Genomic DNA, 26,920 nt, shown 5'->3' with positions numbered 1-26,920 from the left:
ATAAAAGACTCTTAAATACAGAGAACAAACAGGGTTCCTGGAGGAGTGTTGGGTGGGGGGATGGGCTAGATGGGTGAGGGGCATTAAGGAGGACACTTGTTGGGATGAGCACTGGGTGTTAGATGTAAGTGATGAATCACCGAATTCTATTCCTGAAATCATTATTACACTACATGTTAACTAACTTGGATTTAAATTTTAAAAATCTATGGGGCCCCTGGGTGGCTCAGTCGGTTGAGGGTCTGACTTCGGCTCAGGTCATGACCTCACGGTTCATGAGTTCAAGCCCTACATTGGGCTCTGTGCTGACAGCTCAGAGCCTGGATCCTGCTTCGGATTCTGTGTTTCCCCTCTCTCTCAGCCCCTCCCCCGACTCACACTCTGTCTCTCTCTGTCTCTCAAAAATGAATAAATGTTAAAAATAAATAAATTTTAAAAATCTAAAAAACAAAGAATCACATCGTATGCCTTAAGCTTACATAATGTTATATGTCAATTATATCTCAATAAAGCTGAGGAAATATATATATATAATAGCCGATCAAATCACAGTCCACCCCACCACCCATTAAAATCTTCATTCATTTCCCACTGAATCAATATAAACCAAAACTCCTTGGCATGACCTTCGAAGCCCTGAATGCTATGATATACTTCTCGACCTCATTTCTTCTCAGAGCAGCCCACACTGGCTTTATTTGAGTTTCTTGACCCACCAGACTCTTTTCTAAAGTCACATACTTTATGCAAATCCTCCTATAGGTCTCAGTTTAAATATCCTCAGGGAGCCCTTTCCTTACCACCCAGTTTTTTGTTTTTTTTTTTTTTAATTTTTATTTATTTATTTTTGATTTTTTAACATTTCAATTCAGGTTAGTTAACATATGGTGTAATAATGATTTCGGGAATAGAATTTAGTGATTTCATCACTTACATGCTCATCCCAACAGTTGCCCTCCTTAATGCCCCTCATCCATTTAGTCCATCCCCCCCACCCAACACTCCTCCAGGAACCCTCAGTTTGTTCTCTGTATTTAAGAGTCTCTTATGGTTTGTCTCCCTTGCTGTTTTTATCTTATTTTTGCTTCCCTTCCCCTATGTTCATCTGTTTTGTTTTTTAAAGCCCACGAGTGAAATCATATATTTGTCCGTCCCCGACTTTCGCCTAGCATAATACATTCTAGTTCCACCCACGTTGTTGCAAATGGCAAGATGTCATTCTTTTTGATTGCCGAGGAATACTCCATTGTATATATACCACATCTTCTTTATCCATTCATCCGTCGCTGGACATTTGGGCTCTTTCCATACCTTGGCTATTGCTGATTGTGCTGCTATAAACATCGGGGTGCATGTGTCCCTTGGAAACAGCACACCTGTATCCCTTGGATAAATACCTAGTAGTGCAATTGCTGGGTCGTAGGGTCGTTCTATTTTTAATTTTTCGAGGACCCTCCATACTGTTTTCCAGAGTGGCTGCACCAGTTTGCATTGCCACCAGCAGTGCAACATCTCCACATCCTTGCCAACATCTGTTGTTGCTTGAGTTGTTCTTTTTAACCATTCTGACAGGTAGGAGGTTCCTTAGCACCCAGTTTAAATTAGGTCTCCATTATTCACTCACTCACTAGCACTTGACAGTTTTCCCCTTTGAGGATATATCATAACTTGGAACCGTAAGTTATTTGTTTCATGTTTATCCATCCTACTGGCTACGAGCTCCATGAGGGCAAGGACTGTTTGTATTTACCTCAGAGCTTGGTGCACAAAAACTTTCAACAAACACTTGTTGATGAATGAGTAAATAATATGATGCCCAATTAAAGTTAGAGCAAGCCTGGGGCGCCTGGGTGGCTCAGTCAGTTAAGTGCCGGACTTCGGCTCAGGTCATGATCTTGCAGTTCATGGGTTCGAGCCCCGCGTCGGGCTCTGGGCTGACGGCTCAGAGCCTGGAGCCTGTTTCGGATTCTGTGTCTCCCTCTCTCTCTGCCCCTCCCCCACTTGTGCTCTGTCTCCCTCTGTCTCAAAAATAAATAAACATTAACAAAATTTAAAAAAAAAGTTAGAGCAAGCCTACTAAAATTACGGTACAGGGTTAGAAGAAAATAATCTCTGTTCCTATTATTTTTTGGTACGGTTTTCACGTCAATGTTGTTTGCGAGGCATCTCATTGCCAAATATTTGCCTTCTCTCAGACTAATAATATTGACTCTTGGTTGACTTGTAGACTTTTTAGAGTTAAAAACACTTTTAGAGCTGCAAGAAGCCTTAGGGATGAAGAAACAGAGAAGTTGTGGTCTGCCAAGGTTATACAGTTTGTGAATGGCACAGCTAGAATGGGACACCAGATCTTCTAATAACTGCCATGTCAGTGATTTTTTTTTTTTTTTTTTTCACTAGAAGATAGCAAAGAGGAGCAGGAGAGAAGAGAGAGCATGGAATTAAAAATGCTAAGTAGGGGGCGCCTGGATGATTCAGTCGGTTCAGCATCCTGACTCAGTCAGGATGAGATTCATCCTGACCATGAATCTCACGGTTCATGGGTTCCAGCCCTACACCGGGCTCTCTGCTGACAGCTCAGGGCCTGGAGCCTGCTTCGGATTCTGTGTCTCCCTCTCTCTTTGCCCTTCCCCCACTCGTGCTCTGTCTCTCTCTCAAAAAATAAACATGTTTGAAAACTTTAAAAATGCTAAGTAGACTAATAAACATATTTTAGGATATTTACAATTTTTACACCTATATTTCACACTACATTCAGGTCTGTTTAGTAACCCTTGGTTTTACAGAGAAAGGATTTTTTCAGCTATTGTTTTGCAATAATTGAACATTTTGTTATTTTAAAACTCCCTGCAGGGGTCGGGGTGGGGGGCGCCTGGGTGGCCCATTGGGTTAAGCGTCCAACTCTGGGTATTGGGTCAGGTCCTTCGATTCTATAGCTCCCTCGCTCTCTGCCCCTCCTCCGCTCACACACACACATTTGTGTGCACTCTCTGTCTCCCTCTCAAAATAAATAAATCAACTTACAGAAAAACTACCTGTAGGAATATATAACAACTTCGTATATTTTAGAACATTTTTTTTTTAATTTTTTTTTTCAACGTTTTTTATTTATTTTTGGGACAGAGAGAGACAGAGCATGAACGGGGGAGGGGCAGAGAGAGAGGGAGACACAGAATCCGAAGCAGGCTCCAGGCTCCGAGCCATCAGCCCAGAGCCCAACGCGGGGCTCGAACTCACGGACCGCGAGATCGTGACCTGGCTGAAGTCGGACGCTTAACCGACTGCGCCACCCAGGAGCCCCTTCGAACATTTCTATATTCAAAAATTACTATGTGGATTGTATTATTATATTCCATCAAATATAAAGTAAGATATACTGTTATCTTACATAATACCAAGAAAAAATGCCTTCTTACCAATTAGAATTTTTACTTGAAATGTATTGAAAGAGCTATTTTAGGCTTATTTAGACATAAGGTTTTTATTCATGTTTATTTGTTTTAAATGTTTGTTTATTTTTGAGAGAGAGACAGAGACAGAAACAGAGCATGAACAGGGGAGAGGCAGAGAGAGGGAGGCATAGAATCTGAAGCAGGCTCCAGGCTCCGAGCTGTCAGCACAGAGCCCGATGCAGGGTTCGAACTTGTGAACTGCGAGATCACCACCTGAGCCAAAGTCAGATGCTTAACCGACTGAGCTACCCAGGTGCCCCTAGACACAGGACTTTTGAAAAATTTACGCACACTCGGCATCCATAAAATGGAAAACGTTAAACAAAATTTATTGGCTAATTTTTCCTAAAACTTCTTCACTTTTAGAGCCCAATTCTTCTGAATCACTTTCTGACTCAGAGTGGTCAGTGTCTGTGGTTTTTCCACATAGTTCTTCTTAAAAATAACTCTGGGAATTCAGATTTGGAGTTTTAAAAGAAAAATATTTTCTCTGCTTATTTAATATGAACCCTCACCAATAAATCCACAAACATTGTTCTCAGAAAGTAAATAAATTACCTGCTGAAAGCTGACAAAATTTATCTGTCTAGCTAACCAAAATGAGACAGTCTAAGACAAAAACTGCATATTATCAGGTAAGTGACTAGGGAGTAGATGGGGAGTTTCTATGATTGATGAGGGGTAGGTTTGGAGCTAGTGATGATGTACAGATGTATAGCCTCAATTTTCAGGGTCAGCTCAGCTCTAGATGGTTGGGTTGTAATCTGTAGAAAGAAAGGAAGAGAGAAGAAAATCAGGAGAAAGCCAAGACCTACTATTTCTTAAACCTTTATCCCTGTGCTTTGATTTGGAAACAGCCTAAGCTTGTTAAGATCCTATCAATACTTACGCAGTCCCCTTCGCCTACTACCTAAAGGACAGAAATAGCTTTAACTACAGGAAAGCAATTTACCTGATAAGGTAAACATTCTGTACTTCCTTATTGTACCTCTCTGTTAAATATCCAGAAATAGCATGTTTACTATCAGTCTTTCAAAGTGTACAACTGCACCCCAATCAAAAAGGTAAACTTCTATATCGCTGGAACCATGGAAGATTAAATGCATAGGTGTACGACGGGAAAGGAATCTGTATTGTTTTAGAAATATACAAAATCAATGTAGCAGTGTTGTGATATGATGGTAATACTGGTTGATATGTTTTTGAAAAGTTACTCACCATTTCAACTCTTTTCTTTTTTTCATTTTAACTCTTAAAATGACTTTATTCCGTTCGTGATTCGTTAGCCATTTTGATTTTCGTCCCCATATTTGTTAGTGGAGAATTTTGAATCCCCAAATTATCACGTGAGTCAAAAATACAAATCGGTGTTTCCAAAGAGTTTAAATATTTCAGAGGGATCCCCTGATGACTCAGAGTTCAAATTGCACTGTGTAGAGAGCATTCTTCAGGGTATGAATATAAGTAAGACCACCTAATACTGAAGGCACTCTGTTGGCTACTAGCTGATAATTATTCCTAGCATTTCTTTCTCTGGAAGAAATTTCAGGCAGCCTTTTGGTTTAATTCCTGGCTAATTTTATTTTATTTTTTTATAAGTGATCTCTACACCCAACGTGGGGGCTCAAAGTCATGATCCCAAGATCAAGAGTCACACGGTCTACGGACTGAGCCCGCCAGGCACCCCAACTCATGGCTAATGTAACCGGTGAAATAATGTTGCAGAATTAATCCATCCAGCAGCCAGTTATTGAATTCTGAGTCTACGCGAGAGTGGCACGGTTCAATGCAACAAGCCACCAGCCACTTGTCGCTGTTGAGTGCTTGTAAGACAGCTGGGGCTGCATTTTTAACTTATTTATTTTCAGTTCATTTGAAGTTAAGCATTGGCCCTCAATTCGGTTACTGGAAAACTTTTGAGTATGTTTGGAACACAATTTGGATGTGCAAATCTGCTTTTTCAACCCTAAAGTTTATGAGATGCTCCTACGGTCCAAACATTTATAATAAGCATTCGGCATCCATACTGAGCTGTACCATAAGTATGAAACACACACTGGATTTTGAAGACACAGGGCAAAAAACACTAAAATATTTTATACTGATTGCACACTGAAATGGTACTGTTTTTTTTCCTACTTGAAGTTAAATAAAATACATTCTTACAATTAATTTCACCTGTTGTATTTCACCTTTTGACAATCTGGCTCTTAGGGTCAACACAGACTTCTCCTCCTTTATAGAATTGAATGATCTCCTGCTGGCCCAACTTTCCATCTATTTCCCAATGCATTTATTACAGTTTGGACGTAGGCTAAAGAAAGGGGAGTAGATTACTTATATGTTGCTGCTCAACAAATGACCCCACAACTTGGCAGCTTAAAACAATGAGCGATTGTTATGTCACGGCTTCCATGGGTCAGGAATCTGGCCGTGGCCTACATGGGTTCCTCTGGCTCAGTCTCCCCTGGACTGCAGTCAAAGCCACGGTTGCAGACATCCCAAGGCTTGACCGGGGACGATCACCTTCTAAACTCACATTCTGTGGCTGTTGTCAGGCCTCACGTCCTCACTGGCTATTGACCAGAGACGTTAGATTTCTGCCACCAGGACCTCTCCGTGAGGAAGCCCTCCTTATGGCAGGGAACTGCCCTCAGAGCAAATGGGCGAGAGAAGATTGAGAACAAGCAAGATAGAAGCCTCAATCTTTTTATGACCTAATCTCAAAAATGGCATCTTGTCATTTTTGCCATTGTCTATGCGTTAGAAGTGAGTCATTGATTGGGTCCAGCCTACGCTCAGGAGAGGTTGGTTACAACACAAAGGCTTGGACACCAGGAGGTAGGATCCTTAGACCATCTTGAAGTTTAACCAACATTGTCTTTAAAGGGACTCTTTTTAAGTTGTTAGCCATAAACCTGGAAATGTAATCAAATGTTTTTGAAATATATACGATATATGTCTCATATATATCATATACATAGTAACCCTGACGATATTTGGTTACTGCTTGCTGGAATGCTAGGATTTTTAGGATTTTGTTCATCATTTATTAGGGGGAAAAAATCCCAAATATGAAATACAGTCCATCCCTTAAAATCATAGTAACATCATTAAAATTCTCAGAACTTATATATTTAAAAATCCATAACCAGAACTGCTCAGGAATGGTTTTGTGCATGGTTAGTCCCCCTTAGAGACTTTTCTGTGTTACTGTCGAGGTCAAAGTATTCCCGACGCTTTTCCATGGCATAAAAACAAGCGTTGCTCTGAGAGTGGCACTCAATTCCCATTTCAAATTAAAGTCCTCATATGAAATGGATACCCCTCCTTTCATTTAACCAACTTCTCTCACTATACCCCGGCAGGTGTCTTCCACTGCGACCGGACTCATCCACTGATACCTCCCTACAGGGCCATGACATGGCAATCATCCTGATTGATAACAGATCTTTCATATTGCTTTTTTGGCAAGCCACATGCCTCCTTCTCCTTAAAAAAAAAAAAAAAATCCACTAAAATTCACCTTCTAGGCAGAACCCCAGGAGATTTTTTAATCACACCAACTGAATTAGACAAGAATTAAGGTGCAGACCATGGAGGGGTGGGGAGTTGCTATTAGACCAGTATGTTGACATTAAGATTTCAGAGGATCTCAAGGTATAACCACAGAAATGGGCTGATAAATTGTGATCAAAGTTGTTGACAGCAAGGGTGTCTTTTCTTGGGGGGGCGGAGTTAGATGGGTGTATATCATAACAATGGTTGGGTGAAGGGGTGCAAATGAATGAGGAGAGTGACACGATTGGGTGGGGAAAAGGGGGGGAACATCCCCTCAACTTGACTCAGGGAAGAGAAAGCTGGACAAGAGACTGCAGTTAAAAAGGGGTGGCAGTGACTAAGAGGAAGTGGTAATATACTGGGTTTTCATTTCTAACAAAACCAAACCTGACTTGATGATCAGCCACATAACAGAACAGCCTGTGTGAATTATTCTGGAAGGTGTACCCAAGGCTCTCACCTTCTGATGCCAAATCTATAACCTGTGACCCTAGATGTATATCACGGTCAGACCGAGTTTCTCTCTCTCTCTCTTTTTTAATTTTAGAGAGAGAGCAAGCAGGGGAGAGAGGTAGCGGGAAAGGAGGAGAGAATCTTGGTGTCAGATTCAATCCCACAACCGTAGGATCATGACCTGAGCTGAAATCAAGAGTCCGTAACTCAACCTACTGAGCCACCCAGGCGCCCTTCAGACTGAGCCTCTCTTAGAGAAGTAAACATGCAATGCTGGAAAGATATAAAAATAAGTTTTTAGATGATAAGAAAAATGACTCCAAATTGCAATGTTTAATATTTTTGTGCCCGTATTATAAAAGTTTTGTAATCATTGTTACAGTTTCTATGTTTTATTCCTGATTTGAGATACTGGACGTATTTAAGAGAACCTGACACATTAGATTTATGTTCTTTGTATGTTCACTAACTAGAATTTAAATAAAAATTTGAAAAGAAAAAGATTTATGTTTTTAAGTGAAATACTTAGAAATATTTAATTAAATTTATAATCAGTATTTAGGCACTTAAGGGAATCTGATTATTAAATCTACAAGTTTTGCCTTATTATTCAGGCAAATACCCCTTAAATGTTGAGAAAGTTTGATTACATTTTAGCAGGTAAAGAATAAATATAGTAAATGTGTGACAGTTTGAAATGTGTAAGAAAATTTGGCAAACACATTAAGTGTTTAGGGAAATTTAATAAGAAATTTATAATTAATAATTTAAATTTATAAGGTGATTGAGTATTAACCAATAAAAAGCAAAAATTAGTATTTTAAATTTCAAGACAAACTATATTAGATTTAGAAATAAGATGTCTAAGTTAGGGGCGCCTGGGTGGCTCAGTCGGTTGGGCGTCCAACTTAGGCTCAGGTCATGATCTTGCGGTCCGTGAGTTCGAGCCCCACATCGGGCTCTGGGCTGACAGCTCAGAGCCCGGAGCCTGTTTCAGATTCTGTGTCTCCCTCTCTCTCTGCCCGTCCCCTGTTCATGCTCTGTCTCTCTCTGTCTCAAAAATAAATAAACGTTAAAAAAAAAAAATTAAACGTCTGACTCTTGGTTTCAGCTCAGGTCACGATGTCACTTTTTGTGAGTTCAAGCTCTGCATTGGGCTCTGTGCTGGCAGCATGGAGCCTGCTTGGGATTCTTTCTCCCTCTCTCTCTGCCCCTTCCCTGTCTCTCTCTCTCTCTCTCTCTCTCTCTCTCTCTCACACACACACACACACACACACATCCTCCCTCTCTAAGAAAATAAACATTGAAAAAAATTAACAATAAATAAATATAGGAATTGACTTCGTCACCTATGTAAACCCAGTGCCTAGCACACAGAAGACATTTAGTAAGTGTTGCTTGAAATAGGGAATGAAGAATAACTATTTCTCTTATTGTGCAGGCTCCAGGGGCACCTGGGTGGCTCAGTTGGTCAAGTATCCGACTTTGGCTCAAGTTATGATCCTGCAGTTCGTGAGTTCAAGCCCCACATCGGGCTCTGTGCTGACGGCTCAGAGCCTGGAGCCTGCTTCGGATTCTGCGTCTCCCTCTCTCTCTGCCCTTCCCCGACTCATGCTCTGTCCCTCTCAAAAAAAACATTAAAAAAGAAAAGAAAGAAAATGCAGGCTCTAATTTGAAGACCCCCGCTACCCTCAAAAAACCAGTCTTCTCTAAAACATCTCCTTGCCAGTTTGCCACAGTGATTAAAATTCTCCCCACTGGGGCGCCTGGGTGGCTCAGTCAGTTAAGCGTCCGACTTCGGCTCAGGTCACGATCTCATGGTCCGTGAGTTCAAGCCCCACGTCGGGCTCTGTGCTGACTGCTCAGAGCCTGGAGCCCGTTTCAGATTCTGTGTCTCCCTCTCTCTGACCCTCCCCCGTTCATGCTCTGTCTCTCTCTGTCTCAAAAATAAACATTAAAAAAAATTTTTTTTAAATAAATAAATAAAATTCTCCCCATTGAAGTAAACTTTTTTAGTTAAAGCATCATCTCCAAAGACTGTACTCTTGAACTCTATCCATTCCCAGGACTGGCGAAACGATCATGATTGTTGAAACTGAATGATGAATACGTGTATCATTACATTGTTACCTCTACTTTTGTGTATGTTTGAAAATTTCTGTATTGGGGCGCCTTGGTGGCTCAGTCGGTTGAGCGTCCGACTTCAGCTCAGGTCACGATCTCGCACTCCGTGAGTTCGAGCCCCACGTCGGTCTCTGGGCTGATGGCTCAGAGCCTGGAGCCTGCTTCCGATTCTGTGTCTCCCTCTCTCTCTGCCCCTCCCCCGTTCATGCTCTGTCTCTCTCTGTCTCAAAAATAAATAAATGGTAAAAAAAAAAAAAAAAAAAAAAAAAATTCCTAAAAAAAAAAAAAAAAGAAAATTTCTGTATTAAAAAATGCTTTAGAAACCTGTCGAAAAATTCAACAAGTAGGGATGCCTGGGTGGCTCAGTCGGTTAAGCGTCCGACTTCGGCTCAGGTCATGATCTCACGGTTTGTGGGTTCGGGCCCCGCGTTGGGCTCTGTGCTGACAGCTTGGAGCCTGCTTCAGACACAGTTGGGGTGCAGTCGGGGGAGCTGACAGAATGGTCCAGAACAAATCTAGAAGGCAGACTGGAAAGGTTGAGGGAAATGGTGAGAAGGGGGAAGAGGTCACTCCTGATAGAAACAGCATCAAGACATGGAAACCAGGTAGAACGTAGAGAGGCTGGAACTCTAGTTCACTGTGATGCTAACTACGGGTTTTTTTGTGTTTTGTTTTTAAGTTTCTTTATTTATCATGAGAGGGAGAGAGGGAGAGACAGAGAAGGTGGGGAGCAAGAATGTCAGGCAGGCTCCTCCCTGTCAGCACAGAGCCCCTTTCGGGGCTTGAACTTACCAACTGTGGGATCAGTTGAGACCTGAGCTGAGATCAAGAGTCAGGTGCTTAACTGACTGAGCCACCAGGCGCCCCTCTAACTACGGGTTTATATGGAGGGGTCATGGGAATAAAAATGGCCCTCGTAGAGGCTAAGCTGCTGTTACAAAGAGACCCCAAGATACAGTGGATTAAATACAGTCAAAGTTTATTTCTCGCAAGCAGCAGTCTAGGGGTATGTTGCTAGTCAAGGCTTCCAGGGTTGTTCATCTGAATCTTAAATGCCTTCCATACTGTTAACTCCACCATACATACCCATGTGGTGCATGGGGGTGGAGGGGATTGGAGAAAGAGAAATCCAAAAATCCCCCCGTGGTCAAGAAGGAGCACACAGACCCTACGTCAACACATTTGTGTAGGAAGAATGTGAAACCTGTAGCTAATAACTCCCTTTTCCTCTATCAGCTTCTTGGTCCTGAGCTGGGCCACTCTTTTTTTGTTGTTGTTGTTGTTTTAAGTTTATTTATTTTGAGAGAAGAGAGAGTGTGAGCTGGGGAGGGGAAAGAGAGAATCCCAAGCAGACTCCTCACTGTCAGCATGGAGCCTCCCCACCCTCCCGGACGCAGGGCTCAAACCCACAAGCCATGAGATCATGACCTGAGCCCAAACCAAGAGTCTGACGCTTAACCAACTGAGCCACCCAGGCGCCCCATGGGCCACCCTATTTTTAATCCTTCCAATCCCTATCTGTTCTCCCCACTCACCAGCCAGGCCTGCTGAACAACAGAAAATGCTACCAGCTGTATTTTTATTATCTTGTCATCAAACACAAACACATTTTAGTATTTTTAAGTATCTTTCGGAAAGTACTAGAGAAATAAAGGGAAGAAAACAAAAGTCACAGGCACTCTGCAAAAATAGTACTAGAACAACTTGTTAGTTACCGTTTTTCCTTGAAGGATGTAAATGGCTTACTTAGGACAGGTCTCAGTCCCCCTCTCTGAGGATGCTAGGAGATGCCTGGGGGAACTTGGGTCTTGAATCAAATGATTCCTTCCTTCCTTTCTTTAAGTTTATTTAGTTACTTGAGAGAGAGAGAGAGCACAAGCGAGGAAAGGAACAGAGAGGGAGAGAGCAAGAATCCCAAGCAGGTTTCACACTTTCAGTGCGCAGTCTGAGGCGGGACTCAAACTCACAAACCGTGAGATCGTGACCTGAGCCAAAGTCGAGAGTCGGACGCTTAACCAACTGAGCCACCCGGGCACTCCAAATGATTCCTCTCTTAACTGCAAAGGTATTTCTGCTGCTGACTCTTGACAAGCATACAATTCTCAGTTTCTCTCTTCCTTTTTGTTGTTGTTGTTGTTGTTGTTGTTTAAAAAACATTTTTATTGAGATCTAAATCACATGCCACCCAACTCCTCACTCATTTAAAATGTATAACGCGGTGGTTATAGCGTATTCATAGAGCTGGGCAATCATCACCACAATCTACATGAAGAAAATTTTATGACCCTAAAAAGAAACCACAAACCCATGAACAGTCACTCCTCGCTTGCAGCCCTACTTCCCCCCCCCCAGCCCTGGGAAAATGCTACTCTTTACTGATTTGCCTATTCTGGACATTTCCTGTAAATGGGATCATATCGTCTGTAGTGTTCTATGACTGGCTTCTTTCACGTTACCGTAACGTTTTTAAGGTACCATGTCGTAGCACCCATCTTTCCTTTTCATGAGCGAATAATATTCCACCGCGTGGATACACATTTTGTTTTCCTGTTCGTCAGCGGGTGGGCGTGTGGGTTGTTTCTACCTTTTGGCTACTGTGAATGAAGTTGCTAAATACATTCATGCACAAGTTTTTGTGTGGACCTATGTTTTCATTTCTCTTGGGTACATACCTAGGAGTGAAATCACGGGGTCATAAAGTAACCGTATGTTTAACCTTGTGAGAAATTACCCGACTGTTTCTCAGGGCACCGGCACCATACTACAAGCCCACCAGGAGTGCAGGAGGGCTCTAATTTCTCTAAATCCTCACCCACACTTGTTATTTGTCTTTTTGATTGTTTCTTTTGATCAGTACTTTCTGCTCTTCTCTGTAGATGGGTTATAGGCCCCAACTAAACTGCCCTTCTATGCTTTATGAGCTCAATTCTTTTTCACTCTCTAAAAATTCCACACCTAGGATCTTGAGAAACTTAACAGAAGACCATTGAGGAGGGGAGGGGGGGAGAAAGTTACAGAGGGAGGGAGGCAAACCATAAGAGACTCTTGGATACTGAGAATAAACTGAGGGTTGATGGGGGGTGGGAGGGAGGGGAAAGTGGGTGATGGGCATGGAGGAGGGCACCTGTTGGGATGAGCACGGGGTGTTGTATGGAAACCAATTTGTCAATAAATTATATTTTTAAAAATGCTGGCAAGGAAAAAACAAAAAAAGGAAAAAAGTAAAAATTCCACACCTAGGCTTTGGGCCAATCTGCGCTGGCCTGGCATGCCCACCTTCCCCCTTCCGGAGTCCCCTTCCTGTGGCTTCCTAAGGGAGAAGGGTCTAGGATGCTGTCCTCCCCTCCCAACCCCCCATTAGTCTCCATATTTCCCTTGCCCGCAAGGGTTGTGTCCTTTCCCCATTCCTAGATACCAAGATAGCAGAATCCCTTGTGATTTTCTTTGAAATGTAAATGGTCCAAGTTCCACTTGTCTCAGACTTCCTCTTTTCTAGTCCATTTGTCTGAAGTATGTTAAGTAGCTGGGTGTTACCTTTCTTGATTTGCTAAAACGCTGCCCCCTTCCCTTCCATTTTGTTTTTAGTTCCATTATTTTATATGTTGTTGGTAATTGAAGCCATGATGTTCTCCTTGAGTCTAATATTGCTTAGCAGAGTGTTTAAAACTTCCAAGATTTTGGGATCAAAATTTATTAACTTTTTGGCTTTATTGTAGCGTGATGAGAGAATATACCCTTTGCTTTTGAGATTTATTTATGTGATCCAGTGTCTGATCAAGATTGTCTAAAGCGCCAGAGAAGTCCAAAAAGGAAATATCTTCTCTGCTTATAGGATGTAAATGTCTTGTTAATTATATTGTTCAAGTCTTCTACATTCTTAGTTGTTTGTTTGGCTTTTTTTTTTTTTTTTTTTTGACACTTTAAGATGGGGCCAAGGAGTCATAGCCACAGGTGCCACCGTCTTCAATATTTGTCTTCTTTTCACGAACTCCTTTCTTTGGCCTCTGGAATCACTCTCTGCTTCAGAATTTATGGTCTTCATTCATTCATTTAGAGTAGGAATAATGATACAACTACAGGATTGTTATCAGAATTAAATAAGATAATCGTCGTAAAGTGATTAGTACTGTGTTTGGCCATTATACTGAGACACGATGGCTTAAAGCAAGGCTATGGGGGCGCTTGGGTGGCTTAGTCAGTTAAGCCTCTGACTCTTGATTTTGGCTCAAGTCATGACCTCATGGTCACGATCTCATGCTGGGTATGGAGCCTGATTAAGATTCTCTCTCTCCCTCTCATTCCACCTCTCTCCTTCTCACTCTATTAAAAAAAAAGGGAGGGGGGACAGGCTATGGATGCTATGGATGAAAGCCAACCTGAATCCCAATAGCCTCATATTACCTGAAAGACCTTGGGAGTACCACCTCACAGATCTCAGCCTATTGGTTTGTTTTAAAGCCTTCAATTTTAAGTAATCTCCACACCCAGGGTGGGGCCCGAACTCCTGACCCCAAGATGGAGAGCTGCGTGTTGTACTGACTAAGCAAGCCAGGCACTGCTCTGAGCCTTGGGTTTCTAATTGGAGAAACCAGTTCCATCCCACTCCTGAGTCCACAAGTCAGAAATAACCAGTTTGCATTTTCGTGTACTGACTTCCAGGCGTTTGGGTATCTGTATCATTTTTAAAAACCTAACACGTGTTTTGATAGCTGTGTATCCTTTCTAATGCAACTCGTCGGAGGCCTAATTGGTAATGGCCTTCGTTTTTGTGTTAACTTCTAAAAGTAACTCACGTTGGGGCGCCTGGGTGGCTCAGTGGGTTGAGCATCCGACTTCAGCTCAGGTCATGATCTTGCAGTTTGTGAGTTTGAGCCCCACGTCGAGCTCTGTGCCGACAGCTCGGAGCCTGGAGATGCTTTGGATTCTGTCTCTGTCTCTCTCTCTCTCTCTCTCTCTCTCTGCAGCTCCCCACTCTCACTCTGTCTCTCTCTCTCTCTCAAAAATAAATAATAAACATTAAAAAATAATAATAAAGTAAAAGTAACTCATGTTATATTCCTTTGTAAAAACAAAATATGAAATTGCAATCTGTTTAATATAGCCATTAACAACTAAGCTATAGAAGAATCCTATGGATTAATTAATGTCTAGGTACTGATTTTGAAACCTATCTGCTCTGGGTGGCATTGGGTTTCCCCTTTCCCCCTAAAAAAAGATCTTTTGGAATCCTAATCCCTGTACCTCTGATCATAACCTTATATGGAGACAGGGTCTTTCTAGAGGTACTCAGGTTACAATGAGGTCATTAGGGTGGGCCCTACTCCAATATGACTGGTGTCCTCATAAAAAGGGGAAATTTGGACACAGGGGCAGATATCCACACAGGGAGAATGCCATGCAACGATGAAAAGAGGGATCAGGGTGATAACAGCAGAAGCCAAGGAACGTCAAAGATTGCCAGCAAACTACCAGAAGCTTGGGGCAAGGCATGGAACAGATTCTCCCGCACAGCTCTCACAAGGAACCAACCCTTACCTCACCTTGAACTTGAATTTGTAACCTCCAGAACCTCGAGACAATAAATTGCTGGTTCAGCCACTCAGTACTTGGTTCAAGCAGCCTTAACAAACCAATCCATTATCCAGATGTTGCCAAGAATTCGAAGGAGGCGATTATTCTGAACTCATCGTAGACATTAACAGAGAACTGTCAGGGACCACACAGCGTTGCCGTGGGAGTTTTGCGGTTCACCTGTGTGCCACCAAATTCGGGCCTTGAAAACAGTCTCCAAGGTTATGCTAACCCAGTTCACAACCCAGTTCATCTCATTTAGGCAGGTTAGTAAAACGACAGTAAAAAAGCAGCTGGTGATGTCCAAGGGAGGATAGTGATCTTCCACACGTTCAGGATGAGTTAACTACTCCATTATTTCAAGCTCTTTCCCCGCCCCCCCCAATCTTTTTATTACAGAAAATTTCTAACAAAAATATAATGAGCTTACGTAAGTATTGCTGAGGTTTGCTATTAGTTACACATGTCAATTTTGATTTCCCTACTCAAACCCCCCACATCAAATTATTTTAAAGGACATCTCAGACTTTAAATCATTTTTTTTAAATGTTTGTTTATGCATTTGGAGACAGAAAGCATGAGCGAGGGAGGAGCAGAGAGGGAGGGAGAGAGAAAATCCCACGCAGGCTCTGGGCTGTCAGCACAGAGCCCGAGACGGGGCTTGAACTCACAAACCATGAGCTCGTGACCTGAGCCGAAATGGAGTCAGATGCTTAACCGACTGAGCCTCCCAGGTGCCCCTAAATCATTTTTAATAGCTTTATTGAGATCGAATTGACATGCCATATAGTTCACCTATTTCGTGTACAACTCAACGGTTTTTAGTATATTTACAAAAATGTGCAGCCATCACTACAACTAATTTGAGAACATTTTCATCATCCCCAAAGACACTCTATATTCACCAGCTGTCATTCTCTATTCCTCTCTCAACCTCCCAATTTTATCTGTAAATATTTCATATGTGCTTCTAGAAAGGTGGGAACTGTTCTAAAAATACGTAACAATGTTATCACATATGAGCTTTTTTAAAACAATAATTATTGGGGTGCCTGGGTGGCTCAGTCGGTTAAGTGTCCGACTTCGACTCAGGTCGTGATCTCACGGTTCGTGAGTTCGAGCCCCTCGTCGGGCTCTGTGCTGACAGCTCGGAGCCTGGAGCCTGCTTCGGATTCTGTGTCTCCCTCTCTCTCTGCCCCTCCCCTGCTCACTCTCTCTCTCTCTCTGTCTCTCAATAATAAATAAACGTTAAACACACACACACACACACACACGCACAATAATTATTGAATATCAAAGATAAGATCAGTGGTCACATTTTCTTGACTATTCTATATTACCAGTTTGCTTTAATCAGGATCCAAATAAAATCCTTACACTGCAAACTGCAATTGCTAGATGTATCTGTTAGTTTTCTTTTAATCTTTTCTTTCTTTTCTTTTTTCTTTTAATCTTTTCTTTCTTTTTTCTTTTAATCTTTTCTTTCTTTTCTTTTTTCTTTTAATCTTTTCTTTTTTCTTTTAATCTTTTCTTTCTTTCTTTTTTCTTTTAATCTTTTCTTTCTTTTCTTTTTTCTTTTAATCTTTTCTTTATTTCTCCAACTTATTTTTTTTCCTTACAATTTTTTATTGAAGAAACTAGGTTATTTGTTCTACAATGTTTGCTAGGGTCTGGAATTTTCTGATTATATCCTTGAACATTTACAATGTTCCACCATCCCATGTATTTCCTATACACTGGTAGCTGGATCTAGGATCTTAATCAGAATCGATGGTTTTTGTTTGTTTGGATAAGTTTACTTCATAGGTAGAAGTGTTGTGTCAAAATTCCTTTAAATTTTTCTTTTATTGTGAAAGACACCATACTTGGGGCAGTGTATAAAAATAGTTATGTAGTTTAAAAAATAGTTATATAGTTTATTTTTTTTTTATTTTTTGTTTAAATATTTATTTATTTTTGAGACAGGGAGAGACAGAGCATGAATGGGGGAGGGTCAGAGAGAGAGGGAGACACAGAATCCAAAACAGGCTCCAGGCTCCGAGCTGTCAGCACAGAGCCTGACGCGGGGCTCGAACTCACGGACCGCAAGATCATGACCTGAGCCGAAGTCGGATGCTTAACCGACTGAGCCACCCAGGTGCCCCAATAGTTATATAGTTCAAATAAGAATAATAATAAAACAAATATCCAGCATCCATCACAGAGATTTAAAAAACAATAAAATATTGGGACACCTGGGTGGCTCAATCAGTTAAGCGTCTATTTTGGCTCAGGTCATGATCTCACGGTTCATGGGTTCGAACCCCACATCAGGTTCTGTGCCGACATCTCAGAGTCTAGAGCCTCCTTCATATTCTGTATCTCCCTCTCTCTGTACCCCTCCCCTGCTTGCTCTCTCTCTCTCTCTCAAAGATAAATAAACATTAAAAGAATTCTTAAAAAAAATATAGAGAGTATTGCCAGGTCCTTAGAAATCCCCAATCTGCCTTCCCTAATGAAATCTCTAATTAAATCCTTCTCTTCCTGCCCCATTCTAGAGTAAGCCCTGTCCTGACTTTTGTCATAATTATTCTTTCATTTTCTTTATACCCCTTATGAATATATTCCTAAAGAGAATATTGTTTGGTTTTGCCATGTCTTGCTTAAACACCCCCCAACAGTGTTTTTGAGACTAATCCAGGTTGTTCTAGATAACTGCAGTTCATTCATTTTCATTGTTGTAGATAGTATTTCACTATATGAATACACTAACTTATTCTTTTGTAGTGGATATTTTCAGTGACAACCTATAGGTGACGTGCTTTAATGTCATTTTTTTTTTTTTTTAGAGAGCTAACAAAAGGGTGTCGTTGAAAATATTCCATGATTTTTGAAGGAGAGGGACATATTCGTGTCATTTAAGGGCTAGAAATGTGTTTGTAAGATGAATGACCACTTATTCATAGCTATGTAGCAGCTAAGCATTATGGTGATAAGAATCGACATAAACGATGTCCTTTTTAGGGCAAATGCAAAACATTCCATTCAACCCAGAAATATACTTCTCTCTTCTGATTTCTTTTTTCATCTCATTCCTCCTGGTTGCTTCTTGCCCTTTTAGGAGTTTCTGTGTTTTGTTTTTTAATGTTTGTTTGTTTAGAGCAAGCGCACACACACACACACACACACACGTACACAGGGGAGGGGCAGAGAGACAGGAGAGAGAGAATCCTAAGCATGCTCTGAGCTGTCAGCACAGAGCCTGATAAAGGGCTTGATGTCATGAACCACAAGAACCTGAGCCAAAATCAAGATTCTGATGCTTTAGCAACCGAGCCATCCAGGTGCCCCTAGGAGCATCTTGATAATAGGTTTTATATCATGAGCTCTGGAACCAGAATTTCATACTCGAGTACGCATAGCTCGATGCATAATCTAAGGCTCTAGATAATGTACGACTACCCTCTTTAGAGTGGTGCTGTGAGGAATAAACTAGGTACCATACTAGACATGACCCTTGGCACCTTTCAAATAATGTTGGGCATTATCTTCACGTCCAAAAGTTTGCCTATGTTTCATACCCCAAAATATTTCAGTCCATAAAATTTGCTGTCTAGAATTAGTGTTTTCCACCAATTTCCAGGGAAAATCAAGTTTGCATAAAACTATTCCTAATCTCCCTGCTCTTTTTTGTTTTAAGGAGTAAAAGTTGTTGTTATTAAATCTCAACTCGAGTACATTTTTAAAAGTACAATCATATCAGTTTCAGGTGCACAATATAGTGATTCAACAATTCTATGCATTTCTCAGGGCTCATTGGGGAAGAGCGCTTCTGACCCCCTTTATCTATTTCAGCCATCCTTCCTCCTACCTCCCACTCTTCGTGACCACCGGTTTGCTCTCTGTATTTAAGTCTGTTTCTTGTTTGTTTTTGTTTCTTAAATTCCACATACGAGTGAAACCATACGGTATTTGTCTTTCCCCGTCTGCCTTATTTCACTTATTTGTGATTTGACCAATTTCCTCCCCTCTCAGGACCTCTCGCAGAGATTCCTATCTTGTGCCCAAAGATGTTTTTGAAGGAGCAGCGTACCTTCATGATTTTGTGTTCGTGAACAGTGCTCCATCCAAGCTGATATCCTGCAAACTTGTAATCCTCAGTTTCTTTTAAAGCTTGGAGTAATCAAGCTATAAATAAAAGGTAATGCATTCAGTCTTGGCAATTAGAAGGCTTACGTGCCCCTTTCTCTTCTCATTACCACCCTCCTTCGTTGCTTTTATCTCTTTATGTCTCCCTTACCTCGTGCCTCTTCCTCTAGGTCTGTGTGAGACCCACGACAGACACTTCACATTTGTTTAAACTTTTAATTGTGATAAAATGTACCTAAGATAATATTTACCACCTGAACTATCTTTAACTGTACAGTTCAGCAGTGTTAAGTACATGGTTGTACAACCAATCTTCAGAACCTTTTTCATCCTGCAGAACTGAAACTCTGTACCCATCAAACAACCAACGCTCTATTCCCCCTCCTTCCCACCCATGGCACTTAACCGCTCTACTCTCTGTCTCTATAAATTTGACTACTCTGGGTAGAGTACTAGTAAATGGAGTCTAGTAAATGTAGACTACCTTCATTGAGGTAGCATCACGCAGTGTTTGTCTTCTCGTAACCGGCTTATTTCACTTAGCACGGCCTCCAGGTTCATCCATGTACAGATATCTCTTCATGAGCCTCTTTCGCTTCTTTTGAGTATATACCCAGAAGTGGGGCTGCTGGGTCCTCTGGTAATCCTATTTTTAATGTTTTGAGACACGACCATACTGTTTTCCGTAGTGGCTGCATCACGGTAGACACTTGGGTTTCCGTCACGCCCTATGGGGTAAAAAATACTGTGTTCTAGACTACAGCTGTGGAAAGGATGATCAAGAACGAACACTGGCAATTATCAGGCTTTGCCATTAAAAGCGTGGACTTCCCGGAATGTGGAACCGCATTACAAACCATTTGGTCCACTCCCCTCAGTTACAGGGGAGTAAACTGGGACTCTGAGAGGGCAAAAGTGGCTGGGGAAGGACAAAGGGCTAGTTAAGGGGAGATTTCAGAACCGGCATCCAGGGCTTTCCAATCTTCAACTCACGGCAAAGAAAATAATTTTCAACTTGAGATATTGTGCGATGAAGTACAAGAATTACGGAGTGGATCATTCAAGAATAGCCTCTGGGATGCTCGCTCTGCGTGTTCTGCTTTTCTTTCTCTGGCTGCCTTTTAGCCTCCGTGTCAACCTTGACCCCGAGCCCGCTTTTCTGGCTGCCGCTAACGACCGGGTCCTGAGCATCCTTAGAGACAGAGGGGGAGACAAAGAAAACCGGTCCGCAGTGAGGATCCCCCGAGCTTGGAAATGCGACCCTCTGCTCCTCCGCGCGCCACCCCCACCCCCGGAGCCGCGCGCGTGGGACGCGGATTTAGCTGCCATCCCGGGGCCTCCAAGGCCCCCCCCCCCCCCCCCGCCCACGAGGAGGACGCTTTCTGGTTCGCGGCCGTCCCCAGGCTCCGAGATCCGAACGACAGGGCTCGGGGACTCCCGGGGACAGAGGGCAGCTCTCCCCTGCCCAGAGCGGAGGAGCCCGCACCACTTCCCCGGCGGAACCGCGCCCGATCTCCCCCGCCACAGTCGGGGAGCCCCGGGCGCCGCGGAGCGCGGGCTGCGGACCGCGGCGGGCACGTGGGCTCGGCCGCAGCGCTGCGCCAGGCACCGGCTCCCCGCCTCGGCCCAACCTCTCGGCTCCCGCCTCGGCCCCTGCCGGTGGGGAGAGGGATCCTCCCCCCTTCCACTTTGCACCAGTCCGAGGGAATTTGCGGTCGGTGACGCGCATCCTTAAGCGAGCCACCTGCAGCGCGGGGCGCGCCGCTCTGGGCGGCATCGCAGGGCTGGGCCGGCGCGGCCTGGGGACCCCGGGCTCCGGAGGCCATGCCGGCGTGGGCGCGCCGTGGCGGCCGGCTGCCGCTGCTCGGTAAGGCCCCGCACGCCCGCTCGCAAGCCCCCGCAGCCCCCCGGCGCGGCCCTCGCCCTCCCCCCCCACCCACCCCCCCCACCCCGCACGGCGGCCCCGGGCGCGCGCCTCCCGGTCCCCGCCGCCTCGCTCCTCCCCGCGCTCGCTCTTCCCTCGCTCCCGCGCCCCTCCCCTCTTCGGCGCCCTCCCGGCGGGCCCCCGCGGCCCCCGCCGGTCCACCCCCGCGGCGTCCTCCCTCCCCTCTAACGCCGCCGCCCCGGCGCGGCCCCGCGGCCCCGCGTCCCCGACGGCGGCCCGGACCCCGCGGGCGGCCTCCCGGCGCGCTGCCCGCGGCCGACCCGGAGCCGGGGCCGCGCCGCCCGCCTGCCCCCCGCGCCCGCGCCGCCGCCCGCTCGGCCCGCGCGCCGGGTGGCCGGGCCGTCCGCCCGAGGCCGCGGCCGCGGGGGTGGCGCCAGGTGGCTCCGGACGGCGCCTGGCCCGACCCCGGACACTCCGGAGTGGCGTCTTTGGCTCCCCGTTTGAGGCTATGATTTGCCGAGCGCGCTCGGAGGAGGCAAGGCGCCCGCCGTTCTCCCCCGGAGCTAGTCATCCCGAGTAACGACCCCCACCCCTGCCGAATTTCGGTGGGATCAGCGAATCGCCGCTTCGGGAATGTTATACAAGCAGGATTTACATATGAGAATATCAGCGGTCCGTGCCTCCTGTACTTGGTTTTTTTTCTTTTTTATCCCGGCATTAAGCCCCAAGGGGGTTTTCAAGGACTCAGCTGACTGTTCCCAAATAATCTGCTGGGTAGCGCGCAGCTGGCAATGCAAGAAAGAGAAAAAAAAAAAAAAATTCCCCTTTAGAGCCATCTCATCGATTTGGAAAGATGAGAGGGTCGATTCGAGTTCAGGGTGAAGGAGAGAGACATTTCTGGGAGGCTGAGGAGCCCGGGAGCCTTGGGCCCCTGTCTGGTCCAGCAACCTTGGGACTGGCACCCACCGCTCCCGTCCTGGCGTCCCCCTCTGTCCTGTGAGGGTGCCCTGTGTGTCTCCTCCAGCTCCAGAATTCCAGCATTCTAACTTGAAATCTCAGTGGGACGTAAAGTAATTTTCATTAGAGACGTGCAAGAATTATTTCCAATGGCTTTTGGTAAAAATTAACTCAGAATTATCGAGTAGGAAATGGAACATAAGGGAGAAAAGAGTGGGAACACAGACATGTTGCGTTTCTTAAACATTTATCTTTGCGAATTGGTAAATATGTACATTTCAAATGTATCGTACAATATGTTTTCCAGAGTCAGCTCTCTGTTGCGTATGATGTTAAGGAGTAAGTGAATTTGTCAGTAGCATTCAGAGGCTTTCTGGAAGTACAAAGATCAGTACTTGCAACTACATTCAAGCTGCACTGACTTCCTTTATATTTAGGAACAGTCTCAGATTCCTACATCTCTTTCCAGATTCTTCTAAATGAGGTATAATCTGCATGCAGCGGATATGCACACATCCCAACAGTACAGTTCCATTAGTGTTTGTATGTGTATGTACCCACATACCCTTGGATATAGTTATGGAGCAATTCTAGCCCCGCCCCCTCTCAGTCAATATCCCCCAGAGGTAGCCACGTTTCTGACTTCTAATACCATCGCTTTGCCTGTTTTTGAACTGCGTGTAAACCAAATCATCCTGCATACTCCTTTAAGTCCAGCTTCTTTTATTCAATATTGTGATTAGGAGATTCAATCTTGTTCTCAGTAGCAATGGTCGGGGTGGGGGGCGGGGAGTGTGTTTTAACTGCTGAGTGCTATTCCTAAATATGAATATACTCTACAATTTATTTACCCATTCTGTTGTTGAACATTTAGGCTGTTTCCAATTTTGTATAATTAGGAGCGACACCGCTGTGAACATTCTTTTACATGTTTTTGGTGGACCTAAACACTCATTTCTCTTAGGCTGATGCCCACCAGTACAACTCCCAGATCCCAGGGAAAGGCATATATTCAATTCTGGTAGACACCGTCAGTTTTCCGAAGTGGCCCTTCTGATTTACACTCCCACTGGCAGCTTTTGGAAGTTCCAGTTCCTCACATCTTTGCCACTCGCTGGTGTTACAGATTTTCTTGAATAAAGGAGCATAAAGTGAGAAACTTCATGGGATGACTTTAAACTATTTAAAAACTTTAAATTCCTTGAATCAGAAGATGTGATCCCCATTTCCCTTAGATTGTAAAGTTCTACCTCGTGAATACTGATGAAGCTTTCTAAGTAGGATTTAAAGATTGGAAACGTGCTTCCCATGGCTTCATGGATACTGGGTACAAGGAGGGGGATTCCAATAGTTCAAGAAGTACAATGCTGTCTCTTTCATTCGTGTCCGAAAAGTCGTGGTCAGAGCCTTGAATTACACATTTTATTGCCATCCTTTGCCCTTTTTGTTCTTCTTGCTTTATTTGCCTTCTTGTGAACTGTTAGCCTGAGGGGGGGATGTTTCAGGAGCAGGTGGAGGCAGATGTGGATGCTGGGCAAAGACAGGTTTGGATTAGATGGGACACCAGACCTGATGGCCTGATGTTCAGGTCCCCTTTGATTCTAAAACTCTGGTTCTAATTGTTGCCATCATACAAATTTGGATCGGCTGTTCGTTTCTTCTTAGGTACTTCGCGTCTACCCATAGCAAATCATCCTTTTAGGTTGAGTTGTGAACTCTTTTCCTTCCATTAAAGAGTGGCTCTACTTTTTATAACCAAAAGGGCCCTTTCAGGGATTCTTAGTTATTAGTCAAGGAAGCGTGTATGAGAAAGAAAAACATTTTTTATTTGATAAACTTTTTTTTTTTAATGTTTATTTATTTTTGAGACAGAGAGAGACAGAGCATGAACAGGGGAGGGTCAGAGAAAGAGGGAGACACAGAATCTGAAACAGGCTCCAGGCTCTGAGCCGTCAGCACAGAGCCTGACGCGGGGCTCGAACTCACAGACCGTGAGATCATGACCTGAGCCGAAGTCGGACGCTCAACCGACTGAGCCACCCAGGCGCCCCTATTTGATAAACTTTTATTGAGCACTTATTTCCGTGCTGGGCACAAGGGGTATAAGGATGCGAGAGATCAAGGCTGGAGGAACTTATTACATATAAATAGCTGATTCTGTTCTTTTTAAGAAATGCACGGTCCGTGCCTTTCCCCAGGAAAAGCCCTGCAGCACAAAGCTGGCTCTCAGATAAACCTTCCCACACAGTGGTTAATGATCGCTATCTATAGATGAAAAAATAGCATACTTCAATGAAAGAAACTTTAACCAGGTTAGAATGGAAATCACAAGACTTTTGTCCCCCAAAACTACTTAAACGTAGATATACTATATTTAATGGTTGTGGGAAAGAAACTGCTCTCGCACTGAAAATTAAACTAATGGACTGTTCCGGAGTTCAATATGGCCATGTTTTAAGGCTTGAGAAGAAGACATTTTCTAAATGGTTCTTTGAACAAAGTGTATCGACCTCACTTTGCTCCCAGAGAACATCTTTGCTCCCTTGGGAAGCTCACAGGAAGGCTTCATGCCAGCACATTCTCCCCTGTCCTTTTTGTTCCTGTCATCTTGTCATTCTTGAACGAAACTAGGCGAGCAGTGTGACAAGAGCCCCTAACGTTCAGCGTTCAAGATAACAATCTTGCTGACTCTCTTGCACCTGACTCTGTCTTCATCTTTGGGTAAAGATTCTGATTTGACAAAAAGCAAATAACTTCAAAAGTATGGCATTGTGTCATTTTTCTTGATTTTGAAAGGGATCTTGCAGAGATTAGGAGTAAATTTGGAGAAGGGGGTAGGAGGGGCTGAGAATTAGCTTAGCCCGCTTTGTCATTTGCTTTCCTTGGTCTTGCCACCCTGCTCTAGCCTTCAAATAACAGACTCTTGTGAATCTCACCGTAGGCATTTTGTCTGAGTAGAGTTTTTTGGCTTTCATCAGGTGACAAGGTGATCTTAAGATTTTTCCATGACTTCCAAAACAGCCTTAGCCACTTCTTAGCGAGGTAGCCATAGTCATGTGGCCAAAGGTTTTTCTCTCTTTTGGGGGCTATATGAGCTTTACACTTAGGTGACTTCATTACATTTGGTTGATACCTCCTATGGCTTAGATGGGACACCGGACCTGGTGGTCTGATGTTCAGGTCCCCTTTGATTCTAATACCATCAGTGGTCCTCAAGTGGTAAAAGCCTTTGTAGAACTCATTGATGGTCGTTAATTTGAATCATGCAATTCCGTTCTATGGGTACCAACACATGTGGAGGAAATTTAAAAATAATATAAAGTACACACACACAGTGTTCTTTTGTGGCTAGAGGAATTGCATAAGATCCTAAAAGAGGAACTATTGTTATTTTTAAGGTTAAACAGTAAAATATTTTTTCACTGCTGTCATTAGAAGTCAAATGGTGGCCAAGAGTCCTCCAAAAAATTATTTACAGTCTATACTAAAACAGGATATTGTCATTATTTATCTAGGCTGTTGTGTTTTGGTTATATTCACTGAATTCAGGCTTCACATGCTTTGCTGCTTGAGTTATGATTTTCCTAATGTTAGGGATTCTGTCCTTGGAGGCAACGCAGATATATTAGGACTAACAAGACAGTTAGGAAACGTGTTCTTTACTCAGGCAGGGAATTTCTCCGCACTTGAGTTCCTCATTTGTAAAGAGGAGATAAGCAGTATCTTACTCCTTCATCATTGGATGCATTCCTTGGTAGGCATGTGCTTTGCAGAAAGAGCGGTATCTGAAGTCTAAAGAAATCATTAGGATTTAGAGTCACAGGATTTTCCTCCTTCCCTTCTTAGACACTTTAGAGCACCGTCCATATCTCGGACTTGTATTAAGTCCCGCATAGTACCGGTTCCTGCTTTCAAAGAGCTCACAGTCTGACGTCGGGGGCATTGGCGGGAAAAGGTCAGGCACATAGAAGGAGAATCGCAGTTCGATTTTGGAAATATGCACAGAGACGGAGCCTGTAACCCAGACTGAGAAAATAAGGCCAGGCTCCCAAGGGGAGGTCATGCCAGAGGCGTGACTAGAAAGATAAGGAAGAGTTGACTGGGAAAGGGGTGGAGGAGGACATTCCAGGCAAACAGGGCGGCAGAGAAAGGGTACGGGGGTAAGAAACATGCTTTGGATGGAAAAGCAGACTTCCGTTCTGGGTGGCTCAGAGACGAAGTATAAGGCCTCCAGGGTAGAGTAACTATCCTTTGAAAAGTTGTGATTCCGAAGGTAGTCTGAAGACTGTTCAGGGGATAGCTTTAAAAAAAAAAGCTTCTGGGTTGCCAGAGGCTCAGTGTGTAATGTGTAAATAGTGTTCTGATGGGATGTGGGACCCGGACTTTACAGTGTAGACCCAGAGTCTCCGGGCGGAATTCACTGATCCATTGTATTCCTCATCAGGGTGTGTGGATGGGTGTGTGTGTTTCGCTGTTTGTTTTGGAGAGCAGGTGAATTGCATTCATCAGGTTTTCAAAGAGGCCTGTGACTCAAGAAAGAGTAAGTAAGCACCATTGCTCTAAGTTGTTGGGGGGTTTTAAGCAGGAGGGGGGCACGCTCTGGTGCACGTTTTAGAAAGACATTTCTGGCGTCTGTATGGAGGGTGGATATCAGGCCGACAGGCCCACCGCGGGGAGGCACGGCAGGGAGGCCAGCCAGCAAGGTGTGGGCAGCAGCCCGGGGCCAGGGACGACTAGGGTTTGAAGTAGGGCAGTGGTGACAGAGATGCAGAGTTGCCTCCGGGTTTGG

The 26,920-nt window shown here is 43.9% G+C and overlaps 1 protein-coding gene across 4 annotated transcripts in view; it reads left to right on the top strand.

The window, feature by feature from the left end:
• The window catches only part of FLT3 (fms related receptor tyrosine kinase 3), a 122,090-nt gene that overhangs the window by 25,871 nt on the left and 69,299 nt on the right, over positions 1-26,920 (top strand). The window contains exon 1 of one of the 4 annotated variants that reach the window (XM_042989016.1): positions 21,073-21,156. The exons of the other annotated variants lie outside the window; for them this stretch is intronic. Coding sequence (XP_042844950.1) covers positions 21,114-21,156 — 43 coding nt within the window. The 5' untranslated portion in view covers positions 21,073-21,113. Of the gene's footprint in view, positions 1-21,072; positions 21,157-26,920 lie in introns of those variants that run through there. 4 annotated transcript variants of the gene reach the window in all.

This window comes from Panthera tigris, chromosome A1 (assembly GCF_018350195.1).
Source record: "Panthera tigris isolate Pti1 chromosome A1, P.tigris_Pti1_mat1.1, whole genome shotgun sequence".
Lineage (NCBI taxonomy): Eukaryota > Metazoa > Chordata > Mammalia > Carnivora > Felidae > Panthera > Panthera tigris.
The sequence above is the reverse complement of the archived record's forward strand: the minus strand, read 5'-3'. Positions and strand labels throughout refer to the sequence as shown.